Source organism: Cervus canadensis, chromosome X (genome assembly GCF_019320065.1).
Source record: "Cervus canadensis isolate Bull #8, Minnesota chromosome X, ASM1932006v1, whole genome shotgun sequence".
NCBI classification, from domain to species: Eukaryota; Metazoa; Chordata; class Mammalia; order Artiodactyla; family Cervidae; genus Cervus; species Cervus canadensis.
In genome coordinates this window covers 95,504,076-95,524,093 of record NC_057419.1, presented here as the reverse complement: position 1 = coordinate 95,524,093, position 20,018 = coordinate 95,504,076, and the positions used below count along the sequence as shown (strand labels likewise).

General features: G+C 36.2%; 1 protein-coding gene across 2 annotated transcripts in view; it reads left to right on the top strand.

The window, feature by feature from the left end:
• Positions 1-20,018, top strand: part of NRK (Nik related kinase) — a 124,488-nt gene that overhangs the window by 93,460 nt on the left and 11,010 nt on the right. Inside the window, exons 19-26 of one of the 2 annotated variants that reach the window (XM_043458387.1) lie at positions 300-636; positions 6,981-7,167; positions 7,607-7,762; positions 10,860-11,003; positions 12,909-13,067; positions 16,458-16,558; positions 18,355-18,498; positions 18,789-18,938. In XM_043458387.1, coding sequence (XP_043314322.1) covers positions 300-636; positions 6,981-7,167; positions 7,607-7,762; positions 10,860-11,003; positions 12,909-13,067; positions 16,458-16,558; positions 18,355-18,498; positions 18,789-18,938 — 1,378 coding nt within the window. The remainder of the gene's footprint in view (positions 1-299; positions 637-6,980; positions 7,168-7,606; positions 7,763-10,859; positions 11,004-12,908; positions 13,068-16,457; positions 16,559-18,354; positions 18,499-18,788; positions 18,939-20,018) is intronic. The other variant, XM_043458388.1, reaches the window with a different exon arrangement.

Sequence of the window (20,018 nt, the reverse complement as noted above, 5' to 3'; positions counted from 1 at the left end):
AAGGAAAAAAAACATATTATTGCTGCTAACCTAATACATGTTCCTAATACAATATACAAGTCCTTTTCCATCTGTCATGCAAATGTAGCCAGGGAGTTGATGGTGACTATGATGTTAATTCAGTATTAAGATTGACAGGACATAGGGGTATTTTTCATATCTATATCATACCAGTAGTGTTCACATAGAGCAAAAACATTCCTGGAGATGATACATATGTGTTAGTCAACCTAATTTTGTTTCATTTGTTGACATTTATTTTCATTGGGTGACTATCATTAATTGAATCTTGTTATCAGGCCAAGCTGTGGCAGAGGCAGAAGCTACAAGCAAGATGGTAAAGATGGAAGTGATAGAGGAGAAGGATCTTTCAGCAGCTATGGAAGTCAGAGAGTTAATAGAAGCCATGGAGGAAGTGCAGCCCGTGGGGCCAGTGCAGCCATTGGAGACCATGAAGAACACAGCGTGAATGTAGGCAGTGGAAGAAGAGGCAAGGAGAGTAATGAAAATGAGGGAGTCAGTGGAACCAATGAAGAGAGTGAAGCCCAAGAACTAAATGGAAGAGAAAATTGCTCAGAGACAGATGATCCAATATTGGAGGAACCAGCATTCCAAGAATTTGAACATCAACTAGAGGTAATATACCATTTGAAAATGAGAATGAATTCATCTCCTTGTAAATGCATTTCTTCATGATATGTCATATTTCCAGCCATTACAAATATATTTTAAACTTCTATTCCAAAGTCTCTTAAACATTTTAAATTATATCTGTAGATACATCTTTATTTCTTCTAATTTGTATGCTTCCTATTTTCTTCCAAGAACAAAAATATCTTCTTTGTCCACCTTTATTACTTAGATCATATGCTCGGGATCAGTTCAGTTCAGTCATTCAGTCATGTCCAACTCTTTGTGACCCCATGGACTGTAGCACACCAGGCTTCCCTGTCCATTACCAACTCTCAGAGCTTACTCAAACTCTTATCCATTGAGTCGGTAATGCCATGCAACCTTTTCATCCTCTGTTGTTCCCTCCTCCTCTTGCCTTCAATCTTTCCTAGCATCAGGGTCTTTTCAAATGAGTCAATTCTTCACATCAGGTGACCAAAGTATTGGAGTTTCAGCTTCAGCATCAGTCCTTCCAATCAATATTCAGGACTGATTCCTTTAGGATTGACTGGTTTGAACTCATTGCAGTCCAAGGGACTCTCAAGAGTCTTCTCCAACAACACAGTTCAAAACTATCAATTCTTCAGCATTCAGCTTTCTTTTGATCCAACTCTCATATCCATACATGACTACTGGTAAAACCATAACTTTGACTAGACGGACTTTTGTCAGCAAAGTAATGTCTGCTTTTCAATATGCTGTCTAGGTTGGTCATAGTTTTTCTTCCAAGGAGCAAGCATCTTTTAATTTCATTGCTGCAGTCACCATCTGCAGTGATTTTGGAGCCCAAGAAAATGGTCTGTCACTGTTTCCATTATTTCCCCATCTATTTGCCATGAAGTGATGGGACCAGATGCCATGATCTTAGTTTTTTGAATGTTGAGTTTTAAGCCAGATTTTTCACCCGACTCCTTCACTTTCATCAAGAGGAAATGGAAAATGGAGAAGGGAATGAGAAGGAAAAATGGAGAACCCCATGAACAGTATGCTTGGGATAGTGTCTCTTAATACATAGATTTTTTCTGGGAGATTTTTATTGTGATAGCATACATGTAACAGAAAGTTTCACAGTTTAACTATTTTTAAGTGTACAGTTCAATGGAGTTAAGTACATTCACAATGTTGTACATACTATTAATTTCTGGAGATTTTTTATCACCTCAAGCAATTACTCCCCATTATCCTCCCAAGTTCCCAATAACCTCCATTCTACTTTTGTATAGGTACCTTATATGAGCAGAATCATACAATATTTGTCTTTTTCTGTCTGTCTCAGCATAATATTTTCAAGACTCATCCATTTAACATCATGTATCAGAATTTCCTTCCTTTTTAAGACTTAATAAATAGTATGAATATATCACATTTTGTTTATCCATTCATCTTTTGGTAGACACATGAGTCATTTTCATCTTTGGCTGCTGTGAACATTGCTGTACAAGTATCTGTTGTTGGACCTGCAGTTTTTAGTTATTTGATCTGTATACCTAGGAATGGAATTATTAGCTTGTATTTTAACTTTCTGAGGAACTGTTAACACAGACAATTTAAACAGAAGTACTGTGTTTAGACAATGATTTTGACATTCAAAAAACATTTACTGACTTTATAGATAAGCTTAAAAATACCCAAGTAGCTTCACAGATGGTAGATAAATAGGAATTATCACAGAGAAGATTTCTTGAAACAAGTGCTATTTGAAATAGTTCTTGACAAATGTGGAGTATTGGTTATCTGAAAACAGAGCTGAGATTCCAGACAGAAGAATTATCATTCCAATTTACTTCCCCAGCCCATTGTCCTATCATACAAACTAACTTAGAAGATGTCTTGCGCTTTCATGAATTAATGACCCTATGCCTGCAATTTCCTCTGTCTATATGGCTTCCCCTTACCTCCTCTCTGCTTTTGCACTACTCATCCTTCATGACTCAACTCATACTATGTTTAATCCACCCTTGACAACTGTTCTTCACCTACTCATCCAGTCCCAGGGTCCAACCTCAGGCTTGGTTTATAGTAGGCATACAATAATTATGGTAAGAAATCAAGGAAGAATCAACAAAACTAGAAATGAAAATGGAGAAATCACAACAGACAGCACAGAAATACAAAGGATAATAAAAGACTACTATCAGCAACTATATGACAATAAAATGAACAACTTGGAAGAAATGGATGAATTCTTAGAAAAGTATAACCTTCAAAAACTGAACCAGGAAAAATAGAAAATCTTAACAAACCCATCACAAGCACAGAAATTGAAACTATAATCAAAAATCTTCCAACAAACAAAAGCACAGGACCAGATGGCTTCACTCAAACTCTTCCAGAAAATTGCAGAGGAAGGTAAACTACCAAACTCATTCTATGAGGCCACCATCACCCTAATACCAAAACCAGACAAAGATGCCAAAAAAAGAAAACTACAGGCCAATATCACTGAAGTACAGAGATGCAAAAATCCTCAACAAAATTCTGGCAGACAAAATCCAACAACATATTAAAAAAATTATGCATCATGACCAAGTGGGCTTTATCCCAGGGATGCAAGGATTCTTCAATATTTGCAAATCAATCAATGTAATACACCACATTAACAAATTAAAAGATAAAAACCATATGATGGTCTCAATAGATGCAGAAAAAGCCTTTGACAAAATTCAACATCCATTTATGATTAAAAAAAACACCCTTCAGAAAGCAGACACAGAAGGAACATACCTCAACATAATAAAAGCCATATATGATAAACCTACAGCAAACATTGTCCTCAATGGTGAAAAATTGAAAACATTTCCTCTAAAGTCTGGAACAAAACAAGTGTGCCCACTCTCACCACTACCGTTGAACATAGTTTTGGAAGTTTTAGCCACAGCAATCAGAGGAAAAAAAGAAATAAAAGGAATCCAGATTATAAAAGAAGAAGTAAAACTCTCACTGTTTGCAGATGACATGATCCTCTACATAGAAAACCCTAAAGACACCACCAGAAAATTACTAGAGCTAATCAATGAATATAGTAATGTTGTGGAATATAAAATTAACACACAGAAATCCCTTGCATTCCTATACACTAACAATGAGAAAACAGAAAGAGAAATTAAGGAATCAATTCCATTCACCATTGCAACGAAAAGAATAAAATACTTAGGAATAAATCTACCAAAAGAAACAAAAGACCTATATATAGAAAACTATAAAACACTGATGAAACAAATCAAAGAGGACACAAATAGATGGAGAAATATACCATCTTGATTGGTATATACCAGTATACCATCTCTTCTTGATTGGAAGAATCAATAAAGTGAAAATGAGTATACTATCCAAAGCAATCTATAGATTCAATACAATCCCTATCAAGCTACCAACGGTATTTTTCAGAGAACGAGAACAAATAATTTCACAATTTGTATGGAAATGCAAAAAACATCAAATAGCCAAAGCAATCTTGAGAAAGAAGAATGGAACTGGAGGACTCAACCTGCCTGACTTCAGGCTATACTACAAAGCTACAGTCATCAAGACAGTATGGTACTGGCACAAGGAAACATAGATCAATGGAACAAAATAGAAAGCCCAGAGATAAACCCACGCACCTATGGACACCTTATCTTTGACAAAGGAGGGAAGAATATACACTGGAAAAAAGACAATCTCTTTAACAAGTGGTGCTGGGAAAACTGGTCAACCACCTGTAAAAGAAAAAAACTAGAACACTTTCTAACACCATACACAAAAATAAACTCAAAATGGATTAAAGATCTAAATGTAAGGCCATAAACTATAAAACTCATAGAGTAAAATATAGGCAAAAAACTCTCTGACAAATCACAGCAGGATCCTCTAAGACCCACCTCCCAGAGTAATGGAAATAAAAGCAAAAATAAACAAATGGGACCCAATTAAACTTAAAAGCTTTTGCACAAAGAAGGGAACTATAAGCAAGATGAAAAGACAGCCTTCATAATGGGAGAAAATAATAGCAAATGAATCAAATGACAAAGAATTAATCTCCAAACTATACAAACAGCTCATGTAGAGCTCATTGAGCTCATATAGCTCAATACCAGAAAAACGAACAACCCAATCCAAAAGTGGGCCAAATAACTAAACAGACATTTCTCCAAAGAAGATATACAGATGGCTAACAAACACATGAAAAGATGCTCAGCATCACTCATTATCAGAGAAATGGAAATCAAAACTGCAATGAATTACCATCTCATACCGGTCAGAATGGCTGCTATCAAAAAGTCTACAAACAATAAATGTTGGAGAGGGTACAGAGAAAAGGGAACCCTCTTACACTGTTGGTGGGAATGCAAATTAGTACAGCCACTATGGAGAACAGTGTGGAGATTCCTTAAAAAACTGGAAATAGAACTGCCATACAACCCAGCAATCCCACAGCTGGGCATACACACAGAGGAAACCAGAATTGAAAGCGACACGTGTACCCCAATGTTCATCACTGCACTGTTTAGCTTGGACAGGGAAGCAACCTAGATGTCCATCAGCCAACAAATGGATAAGAAAGCTGTGGTACATATACACAATGGAATTTTACTCAGCTATTAAAAACAGTGCATTTGAATCAGTTCTAATGAGGTGAATGAAACCATAGCCTATTATACAGAGTGATGTATGTAAGAAAGAAAAAACACCAATACAGTATACTAATGCATATATATGGAATTTAGAAAAGTGATAATGATGACCCTATATGTGAGACGGCAAAAGAGACACAGATATGAAGAACAGACTTTTGGACTCTGTGAGAGAAGGCAAGGGTGGGATGATTTGAGAGAATAGCATTGAAACATGTATATTACCATATGTGGAATAAATCACCAGTCCAAGTTTGCTGCATGAAACAGGGCACTCAAAGCCGGTGCACTGAGACAACACTGAGGGATGGTATGGGGAGGGAGATGGGAGGGGTTTCAGCATGGGGGACACATGTATACCCATGGCTTATTCATGTCAATGTATGTCAAAACCACCACAATATTGTAAAGTAGTTAGCCTCCAATTAAAATAAATTAATTAATTTAAAAAAGAAATCAAGGAAGGAAGGAAACGAACAAAACAAAACAAAAAAACAAGGAAGGAAGAAACTCCCTAGATGGTTTCCAATGGGAAAGAAATATCAGTAGAAAGGAACCTATGTCGGCCTGCCTGTCTGTCAGTCTATCTACTTGTCTTTCTATTCACCCATCTGTTCATCCATCCTAGAAGGTATGTATTACCTACCTACCTACCTACCTACCTACCTGCCTACCTGCCTACCTGCCTACCTACTTATCTTAATTAAAGACATTAAAACAAGATATCCCAGCATGGTTTTAATAGCACCCCTGGGTATCTCCAGTTATCTTAAGAAATGTTTTAAACATTTGCAGAGAGAATGGATCTTCCTTTCATTTTCATTTTAAAAAGACATGTTGCCATATAACACTTTTGTGGTAGGAAAGGTCATAAAAACAAGTTTATGACAGGACAGGATAACTGTATCAATGCCAAGAATCACTGCTTACATAAATGCTTATTGGCAAACAGGATAACCAAAAAGAATTACTGTTTTTCCACCGGATATGGCATCCCACATAAATTCTGTCACATTTTGTGACTTTATCCTTGAATTTCTTGTCTGTAAGTTAATAGACTCTAACTAGATCTTCACTGAAGCATTTTCGCACTCTTGAAATTGTGTTGGTTGATTTTCTATCATTAGCTTTGTCCTTTGACAAAATGAACTTGAATCCAGCACAACAGTACTTTTTATTTTTTCATGAAGCTGTTTGACATAACGTAACTGAAAGCATAAGCTTTGGAATCAGACAGACTTTGGCTTCAAACTTTAATCCCCCTAATTATTTACATGACTTTGAATAGATTGTTTAACTTCAATAAGCTTTAGTTTCCTTATAAGTAAAAGGGAGATAATCAAACTTACTTTTGGTGTTGTTGCAAGGATTCACAACAATCTGTAAATAAGATGCCTAACAGGGTATCTGATGCATAGTAAAAATTCCACACATTTTAAGTCCTCAAATTATATATCTGAGGATTTCATGCTCCATGAATTTCTGTTCTGACATCAGTTGTCTCAATATAAGTTAGTTCTTTCTTTTCTGCTAACATTATTGAGTTCTACTGGTAAATGTAGGTTTTATAAGGATCAAGAATTACAGATGTTACAAAATTTGCATTCCCTCTTTCAAGTAACCCCCAGGCATCTTACATTTCTCTCACTGTTAATTTCCTAATAAAGTCAAAATCAATTTTTGATCATCTTTTAGGAGTCAGGCGGTAGAAGTGAGGCCTCAAATGCCATTGCCCCAGGTGCTGCACCTGCAGTACTTGATGCTGAGAATGACACTGTGGATATATCAGAAGTATCAACAGAATCAGGTTTCTCTGCCAGCCACTCATCTCCCTCCAATGATTCTGAAAGGACTGCAAATGCTGACTTTGCCAGTGCCATCTGTAAGTATATTTAATATAATCTTCAATTGCTGCAGTCTGTTTCATATTAAATACAGTTTTTGACCACTGGTTCATTATCAGAAAAGAATCAAGTCATTCTGATACTCAGTTGACATAAATTCTGATGGATTTTTTTAAATCTACTCTTCACTAAATCCTTATAGCACCTAAATTCGAACTGTAATTGAGAAATTGGCTCCCTCATCTAGATTTTATTTGATATCTAATCACAGTAACTTGAAATGCATTCATATACAGAAATATATTCTGTCTTGATTTGTGTCATCTGATGATATATGAGTTATAGAAATGATAGCTCCATAAAAAATAAAATACAATAAAGTAAAATGAATTTTTCTAAACTGTGTCTCATTTGTAAAACACTCAAGTGCATATGGTGTACACAGTAGTAAGTTCTCTCAATATCTTCTCTTCACAGTATATGCTGGATTAGTGGAAGTACCTGAGAAATCATCTAAGCGACCCTCTGATGTTAACGTTAACCCATTATATGTCTCTTATGAATGTAAAAAACCACTAATCCACATGTATGAAAAGGAACTCACTTCTGAGATCTGCTGTGGTTCTTTGTGGGGTAAGTTTGATTTCTTAAAACTGAGTTGTTGTATTTTAAAGAGTACATTTTTATCTATATAAAAACTAGTGTGAAAGCACAGATATAAAATATTTATTTGCTATTGACAAACTGTTTTCAGGGCTTCCCTGGTGACTCAGATGGTAAAGAATCCACCTGCCATGCGGGAGACCTAGGTCCAATCCCTGGGTTGGAAAGATCCCCTGGAGAAGGGAATGCCAACCCGCTACAGTATTCTTGCCTGGATAATCCCCATGGACAGAGGAGCCTAGTGGGTTGCAAAGAGTAGGACACGACTGAGTTAACTGAGTACAACTGTTTTCAATTATGCACACATGCTAAGTCACTTCAATCCTATCTGACTCTGTGTGACCCTGTGGACCATAGCCCACCAGACTTCTCTGTCCAAGTGATTATCCTGGCAAGAATACTAGAGTGGGTTGCCATGCCCTCCTCATTTCCAAGTATGTGTGTGTGTGTGTGTATGTGTTTGTATATGTTATTAAACATACATATACACATGTATCTACACACAGAGAGTAGTTAACTTGCTTATTTATTTTCACTCAGTTCAGTTTGATGTTTGAATTACTCCCTCTCCTGTTCATTCTGTTTTTCTTTATAACCTGAATTAACTTTGCTAAAATATAAAATTGGACTGCTGCTACTGCTGCAAAGTCACGTCAGTTGTGTCCGACTCTGTGCGACCCCATAGACAGCAGCCCACCAGGCTCCCGTCCCTGGGATTCTCCAGGCAAGAACACTGGAGTGGGTTGCCACTTCCTTCTCCAGTGCCTGAAAGTGAAAAGTGAAAGTGAAGTCGCACAGTCGTGTCCGACTCTTTGCGACCCCATGGACTGCAGCCCATCAGGCTCCTCCGTCCATGGGACTCTCCAGGCGAGAGTACTGGAGTGAGGTGCCATTGCCTTCTCCGAAAATTGGACTAGGTTATAATTATTTGAAGATATAGGTTATAATTATTCGAAGATTCAAGCTTAGTATTTTTAATTTGTGATAGAATGCAATGTATAGTACCTAATGAGATTATTGCAAGAAATTTCTTCAAGTTCTTGTTTTTAAAATATCTTGAGGATTTGTAGACAAAATTCCTTGTATAATATCTTAACTTTGATAGACTTCGTCAATCCTTTATTCCAGAAGAATTTTAGCCACTTGGTAATTCTGAGACAATTTTTTTACCTCAAGCCAGTCTGAATCATAAATGAAACAGAATAAATGAATGTAAGGAAGTGAAAAAGCCAAAATAAATGCTAACCTCCAACCTGCAGTTTCATAGATTTTGCTTAATGTATGATTGAACAGGAGACAGAATTTTAAATTAAAAATAGAGCACTATAGCAAATATTATAGTTTTGTGAGAGAAAAAAATAAGCCATCCTCAAAGTTCTACTAATGTAATGTGTCAGATAACAAAAAAGCAGTCTACTTCATTATCATTTCAACCAGGCAACTACCCAGGGATTAGCTTAATGTCTAGTAACCCATTTTAATAACTTGTGGTTTTATATTTTTCAATATAAAAGATTGTAATATGTGTCATCATGGTAAAATAAGATGCCCCAAATGGCCGCTGCCAGTGTCTCAGTCCCCAAAGGTGTCCCAGCTGCTTCGTGCCTCTCCAAGGGGATTCTCCAAGATCAACAACTGGGTCTGACCCAGGCACCTTTCAAACCACTGTGTCTGCCTTGAAACTTGAAGCATATGAGATTTTGTGCATGCCCTGTAAGAATGGAATTTCTTTTACTTATGGCCCTTCAGCTCTCCTGAACATAGGAAGTGAAGTCGCTCAGTCATGTCTGACTCTTTGCAACCCCGTGGACTATAGCCTACCAGGCTCCTCCATCCATGGAATTCTCCAGGCAAGAATACTGGAGTGGGTTGCCATTTCCTTCTCCAGGGGATCTTCCCGACCCAGGGATTGAACCTGGGTCTCCCGCATTGCAGGCAGACGTTTTAACCTCTGAGCCACCAGAGAAGCCACTTGATTTTCAAAACCAGTTGTTCTAGGAGCTCATCTTCCCAGTGCCAGACCTCCGGGCTGGAGAACCCAATGTGCATCTTGGATGCCAAACTCCTTGGGAAGAACCTCTTGTTTATGAGTCATCAGCTCTTGGATATGGGTCTTTACTAAACTGCATCTCTGTCATTCCTTCCCATCTTGTGGCTCCTTCTTTATGTCTTTAGTTGCAGAAAATCTTTCTGCTAGCCTTTAGGTCATTCTCATAGACAGTTGCTCTGTAAATAGTTGTAATTTTTGTGTACCCATGGAAAGAGGTGTGTTCAGGGTCTTTCTACTCCGCTGTCTTGATCCTGACCCCCATTTGAAGTACATTTTAAATTTAGTTGAATCTGCTATTTTAGTCTTCTCATTCAGTCTTTAAACAGTGCTTCTATTTTAATGAATAGAGCCGGCACACAAATAACAGAGTATAGGAATGTAAATACATGAAATAGGAACTAATTTTATAGACATTCAGCAATATAAGTTTTTTAATATATGCATGAACACATAATCATTCAATTTTAAAATAATTTGCATATAATTATTTAAAAGTGTTAAATCCCTGTTAGGAATGAGAAACCAACAAGAGGGAAGGGATATATGTATACCTATGGCTGATTCATGTTGAGGTTTGACAGAAAACAACAAAATTCTGTAAAGAAATTATCCTTCAATTAAAAAATAATTAAATTTTTTTAACATAGCCTTTATATATACTAGGCCTCATGAATGTTTTATAGTAACTTTCAAAAGAGTTAACTGATTTTTGTAAAGCTTGGGACATTACTAAAAGGTACTAAGATATACATAAAGTTCTATCTGTGTGATGGCATACCAGACTCCAGCCAGTAGAATATTACCAGAGGGTGTTATTTTCTATATTTTAATGAAAATAAATTTGTTCTGTTAGTAGAGAGTTCCCTGTTACACAGAATGAAGTCAACAGTAATTTAAAATGACAGACATCACCTTTACATAGATCAGCACACTGGAGGAGCAAAAATACTAATATAAATGCAATTATAAAAACATAATCTGAGCTAATATAGCACTTTTCTTTTTATATATGAACAGGAGTGAATTTGCTGTTGGGAACTCGATCGAATCTGTATCTGATGGACAGAAGTGGAAAGGCAGACATTACTAAACTTATAAAGAGAAGACCATTCCGTCAGATTCAAGTTGTAGAGCCACTCAACTTGCTGATTACCATCTCCGGTTTGTTTTAGAACTAAAATTAGCTGAGTCATTATGCAGATTAATTAGGTTGTAAACTGGGCTAAAGACTTTCTCAAGTGAAAGTGTTCCTAAGAAAGCACTGTAAATATAATCTTTAATTGGGACAGCAGGCTTTCCTATTTGTATTTTCTTAACTATTTACAATTTAAACTTCTGACTCTCCTTTGATGTCTGGATATTTGATTGCAATGTACCTCTACTAGGTCAGGGAAAGGAAAAAACATGCTATTTGCATCCTATCAGGTCTTCTCTCAGTAACCATGCACAACTTCGGGAGTCACAGCTTCAGCCACCCACGCACTCACCACCACAGTAACCTCCACTATATACCTTTCCTGTGATGTGTTAGAAGCAAGGAGGAACAAAGAGGCCAGTAACTGGGTAAAAATGAAACTCTGTTGTACCTACCACAGCCCTATAAAAAGGGTCTACACATAAGGCTAGTAACAAGAATGGTTCCTCTATTCTTCCCACATAGTAGTTGAACTTTTTAGTTTGGGTCAGTCAGAGCCTGACCCTTGGAATATGAGAGATCAAGTATATGGATTTTAATAATTATTGTGATTACCAAATAGTACTTGGTATCAGGAAAGCACTAACATTAATGCTGACTTTAGGCAAAAAATTACTCTTGAAAGATTAGGAAAAAATGTTAAATGTTTTAACTGTAGAATAAAATGATGCTAATAACAGTAATTTTTATGTGCTTATATATTTCCTGTCTGTACCTAATAATGATATTGCACATTAATTAATGATTATGTATAGTCCTAAATATGATTAATGTTGCTTTAAGTTTTGGTTAGAGAAAATCCTCTAGAAATATATACCAAAGAATCATGATTTTCTAAATCATTTTTTATGGTCATTCATTTATAATTGTTTGAGGCACACGGAAGCAACATTTAGTTTTTGAATACATCTGGATGGCTTGCAGGCTGCACATCTGGATAACAGATTTATTTTTATCCAGCTTTCTCTAACCCAAATATTCTCTTTTTATTGCTGAAGTTTCTTTTAAATGTGGATTATTTTTGCATCAGATAGTACAGAGAATGTCAGTATAGAAAGATACCTGATAGTTTGGAGCTCAACTTCATTATTTGATAACAGATTGACAGTAGATATAGATACTTGAATTCTAACACTGCTCAAAAATGTATAAAAATACATTTAAGATTACATGAATAAGAATCTTATTGTTGGGTCTAGAAATCTTATAGTCATAAATCCTAAAAATGACTATAAAGTCACTATATATGAAGATAAATGTGTGATTTTAATGGCTTGTTTTTCTGAAAGAACTGTAAGAATTTGATGGGATTTACAATTAGCAAAATAACATTAAAGATAGATTGGGCTGAGAAAAAAATAATAAACTGTTTGATTTCTTTGTAAGTTTACTGGAATGAAAGAGTACAAAAAGAGAGATCTATCTCACTGGCTGAGGATGCCTAACAATACACCAGACATATCTTCTCATATATGCACACTACCGGAGATAGCTTCTAGGTCTCTGAGTCCCAAAAAAGTCATGGCTTAGATAAAAAGCTAAGGTACAAATGAATGGATGGTAATTCTGTTGCCCACACAGTAGCAGTCTTAACCTGTTCCAAAGAAGTGTTGTACACTCACTTCTACATCACTAGCTGGTAGACACTTCAGCTATCTCTTGGAAGTTAGAGACTACAAGAAACTTTGCTATCATATTTCCAAACTCTAAAGGGGAGACTCAATGCAGTATAGTTTTTCAAAAATGCTTTTTACTTTAATTAAAAGATTTGATTAAAAAGACAAAATACCTTTACCTTTTTTTGTTCTTCTAATATGTAAAAAAAAAAAAATAGACTGAATTAAAACATTGTGTTTTTTCTTATCTATCAGGCCGTAAGAACAGACTTCGAGTGTATCATTTGACCTGGCTGAGAAATAAGATTTTGAATGATGATCCAGAAAGTAAAAGAAGACAAGAGGAAATGCTCAAAACAGAAGAAGCCTGCAAAGCAATTGATAAGTTGACAGGCTGTGAACACTTCAGTGTCCGTAAGTCTCATTTCATGTTTGTTTTTGTTGTTTTTGTTTAGTCATTGCCATGTCCAACTCTTTTGCAACCCCTTGGACTGTAGCCTGCCAGGCTCCCTAGTCCTTCGGATTTCCCAGGCAAGAATACTGGAATATGTTGCCATTTACTTCAGCTATATAAATTTTGCCTCCCTTCATTTGGTGAAGTACATTCTTGTGGAAGGCAAAGTAGAGAAAGGAAAACATTTGCAACTTCAAATACAAAAATGAGTAAATTTCTCTGAGACGTCTTTTATGTCACAATAATGGCTGTTATTGAAAAAATATTGATTGACTGAAATAGCTATTGAAGTTAAATTTAGTTTACTTTTTTTCCTTTCTTCCCTTCCCACTCACTCTAATTAGTTCACATTAACTGATGTCTCTTCCTGCTTCTATTTAACTTCAACTGTATAAATGTTAATGTGTCTTCAGTAACCTGCAAGTAGATTTATATGACATTGTCTTTCCTTGGAACAGCAATAAAATAGAATTCCATAATGATTCCTTTTTTAAAAATTGGAAAATCCCTCTTAATACTGACCAAGAAACTTTACCATGAGTCAAAAAGAAAATTCATCAATTATCTGCTGGCTCTCATTTCCACTGATGATATTCATAAGTATAATTGCAAAATATTTCCTGTCTGATTAGTGTGTTTTCATATCCCCTCTGTCTTCACAACCATCCACTGTGGAATGGAGTAGCAAACCCAGGGTCTCAGAGTCCTGCTGTCATCTCTCAACAACTTGGAAGTAATGTTTTCCCATTCTTTCTATTTCTGAAGCAAATCCCCTCTACTCTTAGCCTTTTTTTCTCTTCTTTCCTCTTTACTAATAGTCTATCAGTCAGAGCTAGTGGCATAGGTAAGAGGTAGTTAGAATCACATAATATGAGTTGTGGCAGGATATTTTTATCCTGACTGACCATTTCTGTTCTGCATGCTAAGAGGCTTTCCCAGGATAGGTTTCATATATGTATACATATGTGACCCCATGTACTGTAACCTACCAGGCTCTTCCATCCATGGAATTTTCCAGGCAAGAGTACTAGAGTGGGTTGCCATTTCCTTCTCCAGGGGATCTTCCCAATCCAAGGATCGAACCTGAGTCTCCCTCATTGCAGGCAGACGCTTTACCATCTGAGCCACCAGGGAAACCCGTATACATATGTACATACACACAAATAAAGGTAGAAATGAGTGCCCAGACAACTTAAGCATTAAATAAATATACTATTTTCTTCTAGTTTTGTGTATCACTACTTTAATATTCCCAGATGTCAACCCAGAAGTTGATATAGCAGAAGTACCTCTTACTAACTTAAAAATCAAGTTTTTAGTTCAATAAGAGAGAGTTTACAAAGAGAGTCAACCTTGCAAAGATAGTCCTGTGCGTTTGTGAAACAGATGGGCTAGTTTAGTCTAGTTTTCCTGGTTGATTGCATTCCAATCCATCCCAGCTCTCATAACAACCAATAACACTTGTCCTACTGATGAGTGGAACAGTAGCTCCTTCCCAAAGGAGAATAACAACATAACCATACTTGCATGGTATTTTCATAGCCTTCCAAGGTCCACAAAATAGTGGACTGATACCAATTATTGCCATATATTAAAATTATCACCAGTATTTGCTTAAAAGAGAATTTGTTTGCTTGTTGGGGAATTTATTAATAATTCTTTGACCTACTTCTGAACAGTTAAAAGAAAGAAAGAAAGAAGGTGAAGCTAGACTCAGAGAGGCAGAGACACAGAGTGAGAGAGAAGGAGAGAGGAAGGGAGAGGAAAGGAGAGAGAGAATTCTTATATATTAGTCTTAAATGAAGTCTGGCTAGAGAAGACAGCAGCAGTATCTCTGCCAAAGAAGAGGGATTTAGCACAAACATAAATCTAGAAGTATAACAACATATTTCATAAGAGCCAGAAGGTCTGGCCAAGGGCAAACATATACTTTTTATAAACTTTCGCTTTCTTTAATAAAAAGCTCTATTGAAATAATTTATATACCACAAAATACACCCAATTAAAGTGTACAGTTAAGTGAGTTGCAGTATGTTTATAGAGTTGTGTAACCATCACCATGACCTGATTTTCATCATTCTAACAAGAAACATCATGGCCATTAGCAATCACTGCACATTTAATTTCTCTTACCTTATTCCCTTCATAATCTGAAGAAGCTACTGATCTACTTTCTCTGCTATAGATTTGTCTTTTCTCCACGATTTACTTAAATGGAATTACACATTATATGATCTTTTGTGACAAGCTTCTTTCACATACCATAATGTTTTCAAGGTTCATCCATGCTATAACGAGTACAACATGTATCAGTATTCCTTTTTATTGCTAAATAGCATTGCATTGTATAAATATTTCATCTTTTGTTTATCCATTATAAGTTCACTGTTTAAAATGTCTTTCTTCTGGTTCTAACCATCCAAGTGGGTATGAAGTGACATCATATTATAGTTTTGATTTGCATTTCCCTCATGAGTAAAGTTGTTGAGCATTCAAGTGTTTATTGGCCATTTGTATATCTCCCTTGGGTTATTTATCTTTTTGTTATTGAGTTGTATTTTTTATATATTCTGGATACTAGACCCTTACAGATATATGATTTGGAAATATTTATTCCTGTTCCATACTTTGTCTTTTCACTCTCTTGATAGTGTCCTTTGATACATAGAAGAGTGAATTTTAATGAAACCCAGTTTAGCTGTTTCTTTCTTTTGTTGTTTATGCTTTTGGTGTCAAATATGATAATCTATTACCATGAAGATTTATTTCTATATTTACTTTTAAGAGCTTCATAGTTTTAGCCCTTACATTTAGGTCTTTGATCCATTTCAAGTTAATTATCATATATATGGATTAAGGTAAGACATCCAGTTCATTTTTTAAAATTTTTTTATATGTAGATATTCAGTTGTCTCAGTACCATTTGATGAAGAAATTTTTGTTTCTCTATTGAATATTCTTGGCACCATGACCATGAATGTACTTTATTTATAGACATTCAGTTCTACTCCATTGATCTATATGCCTATCCTTATGTCAGTACTATGCTGTTTTGATTACTATAGCTTATAATAAGTTTAGAAACTGGGAACTGTGAGTCCTCCAACTTTGTTTTTTATTTTCAAGAGCATTTTGGCCTCTTCCAATTCCATGTGAATTTTAATCAGCATTTCTGTTTATGCATAGGGGGCCATTGGAATTTTAGAGATTGCATTGAATCCATAAATCACTCTGGATGCTATTGCCTTCTTAATTGTCATTGTTATGACATTTTTAACAACAAATATAAATACTTGAGCATTCTTGTTAACCCTGTGGCATTGTTACTTCTTTGTATTTTATCACTGTAGTCCAACATGAAGAAACAACATATATTGCAATTGCTTTGAAATCATCGATTCACCTGTATGCATGGGCACCAAAGTCCTTTGATGAAAGCACTGCCATTAAAGTGAGTGCTCTCCATTTTCTTTGGGTTTTCTTTTGAGAAATTGCAAACAGAACAGTATTTGGAATATAGTAGGAGAAATATAGATGCTATTCTTCTACAGTTAATGTAATTTGAATATACCATGCCAATAATTATTATTTAACCCTTTTCTAGACAATTCACAGGCACCAAACCAAGGGAGAATGTGAGGGAAATCCCTGACCTCACAGGAACCTTACAGGACCTGTGAGGGAAATCCCTGACCTCACCTCCCCTTACAGGAACTCCCTACCAGCTCCTCACTCCCAATTCCTGTAGTTAACATGAAGACCTCCTCTTCTAAAGCCACAAACACAAGCTTTGGGTGCCACCCTAATGACTTGAAGCTGAGAAAGTCCCTGTTCTCTCTTAGTGGGGGGTGGAGAGCAGAGGGAAGGTAAGGAAAGATGTGACAGTGGTAGAGTGGGGAACCCCCTGGTAGAGGAATGAAGGAAAAGAAAGCCTTTGCTCTCATGACCAGGACTATAATAGGTGGGAGTGGGGAGGAGAGGGTGGCTCTATATTCCTTCCAAGCTGGATCTCTAAACACATTTCTCTCTAGAACTATTACAAGGAATGCTGGTTAGGCTTATTTGGATTACAAGTACTGTTTCCACCCTTATTTTGGTTTAACTGAACTTCTATGGATCAGCCTCATAAGGTAACCATTTAGTGTCACAAACAATTAAGTTGCTGATGATTTTTAATCACATTTCCTAAACTGGAGACTACTTTTATCTTTATTATCTTTTTACAGTGCTTCAGAACTCAACATAAGTACAATTATTCTGTATTTATTATGTAATAATAAAGACTGATTAATGAACTGGTGGTATTACATAGAGTCCAGTAGCTCCTTAGAGTCATCTGAAGCATTTGTTAAAAGTTTAGATCTCAGACACAACTCCAGGCCAAATTAGTAGGTTTGGAGTGGGGCCTGGGGAATCTATATTTTTAACAAACATCCTAGGAGATTTTGAACTGGTTCGTTCGTGGAGTTTTTCAAAGCACTGATAAGGACACATCATGATAGACCCCAGCAAGTTATTCATGAAATACAATCATATCTTAGGTTAGGATCTGTTTACATATTATATTTTATAGGCTAAAACATCACATGTGTACAATATAGATGGGTTAATGTTTATGACTGCTCCTCAAATGTCTGAAAGTGAAAGTTGCTCAGTCGTGCCCGACTCTTTGCTACCCCATGGACTATATAGTCCATGGAGTTCTCTAGGCCAGACAAGTGGAGTGGGTAGCCTTTCCCTTCTCCAGGGGATCTTCCCAACCCAGGGATCGAACCCAGGTCTCCCACATTGTGGGCGGATTTTTTACCAGCCGAGCCATTTGTATGATAAATATGTTCTTTTATAAATAGCATAGACTACTATATAGATAGTCTGGGTCTGTCCTGACACAAATCACATCCCTGATCTGATCTCCCTAAATTGGGCATTGGGTCAGTTGTCAGTATTTGGATATGAGTTTGTTCCTGGGTGTCTGCTGATTGGTCAGAGCTGCCTGGTATGGAACTGGGAAGCAAAGAAGGTAAGTACCAACAGTCTGTCTGGCCTGATATACAGTTCCTTGTCTAAGTCCTCACTCCAGTTCTTGAATCCCACCACATGAGTTCAGTATGGTGAAACCTGTGATGCCCAGTCCTCTACTGTAACCTGAACTTGGCTTTTTGTTTCCTTGGACTAGGAACCATAAGAGCCTAGAGTCACCCAATCTATGGTAGGTTAACATGTCTGGCCTTTCTCATTCCCTACCAAGTGTGCATTGATCAATCAGCAGACTCCGAAGGAGACTACATGTCCTATGAAGCCTATATACGAATACTGGCAAAAATACAGGCAGCTGATCCTGCAAACCGGTTTAAGAGACCAGATGAGCTCCTTCATTTGCTGAAGCTCAAGGCAAGGAATTTAAAGACAGCACACAGAATACAAGGCCATATAAGACTCTTATGGTTTTTGGAGATTTGGCCTTTGAAGGAAAACTCAATATTTAGAAACTGAATATAATTGTTCTTGTTGAGTTAACAGATCTAAGAAAAGTTGTAATACATAGGTCTTTAAATATATTATGTAATTTAAAAAATAGTTCTGGGTTCTATACACCTGTTAAGCAAATGGGCGGGAGAATTTTCACCTTAGACAGAGTGTCATTTTTGGCCTTTTGGCCATATTTGGTTTTATACCTACAGGTGTTTCCAACACTTGGTCATAAGCCAGTGACAGTTGACCTGGCTATTGGTTCTGAAAAAAGACTAAAGATTTTCTTCAGCTCAGCAGATGGATATCACATCATTGATGCAGAATCTGAGGTTATGTCTGATGTGACCCTGCCAAGTAACGTAAGATCCTTAGAAATTATTGTATAACACAATTTGAGTATTTCCAACTGTGAAACTCTTAAAAGGTTTAAAAATACGAGCACCAATATCTATATTAGGACTGAGACCTAAAAGGTAAGTACTGAGTGCCAGAAGGTAGTAATGGATAAACAAAAATCACTGATGGTTTCTTAGTCCAGAGTGCTAAGTCTGGTCTGCGGATAGACTTTGTCTGGCACAGTGATGTTTTGTATTTGTTTTTAAATGAATATATCCCTAGTTTACACTTAAAGTCTGGATTTCTATTGAAAAACCAATGATCCAACATTACTATCTGGCCATAATCAACTGGAACCAATTGGTGCCTGCCCACTTTTAGATGGAACATATGCTATGCATTCTCTATCCATCCATGTTTATGTATTTATAATAACTGGCCCTCTTAGGCATATGAGTTTACAACCCTTGCTTTTAGTTCTCTGCATCTCATTATGCATTATTATGTATATGCCCTTTTTTATCCAGGTTGTAGTACTTTAACTATGATATATAGCAAGTTATCATAAAGTATTCTCTTATAGTATACTTTATACTTAGAATTTCTGATCAAAGGATTCAACATTTTAAAAGCTAATGCATATCAACTCTCAACTCTTAAATAATTATAAACATGAAAATACGGCACAGCATCTAAAATATGGATAGTTGTAAAAAATTCTATACACATCATTTATATAAAGAGCTCAAACATAACATAATACCTCCACGTTCACACACACAATATACATTTAATAGCAGAAATGACATTTTTCCTGTTGAAGATTATATTAAAAAGGAAGAGATGATTCAACAAATCTTTTTAAATTCCCCATTTTGTCAAACACTAAAGTTTTAACAGTTTAGTGTTATACAAAAGTCCAGGAGAAAATGTTTTGTACTTCTGAGTCACTGTAGTAATGTGATATTTTGCACAGCTCTCAGAGTTATCTCATATATCTCTGATAGATTACACAGAACAATTGTCAGATCATTAATGGAGACTGTTTTTTCAAGTTTTGGTCGGATTTAACAATCTAATTAGATGATCATTCTGTTGTCACC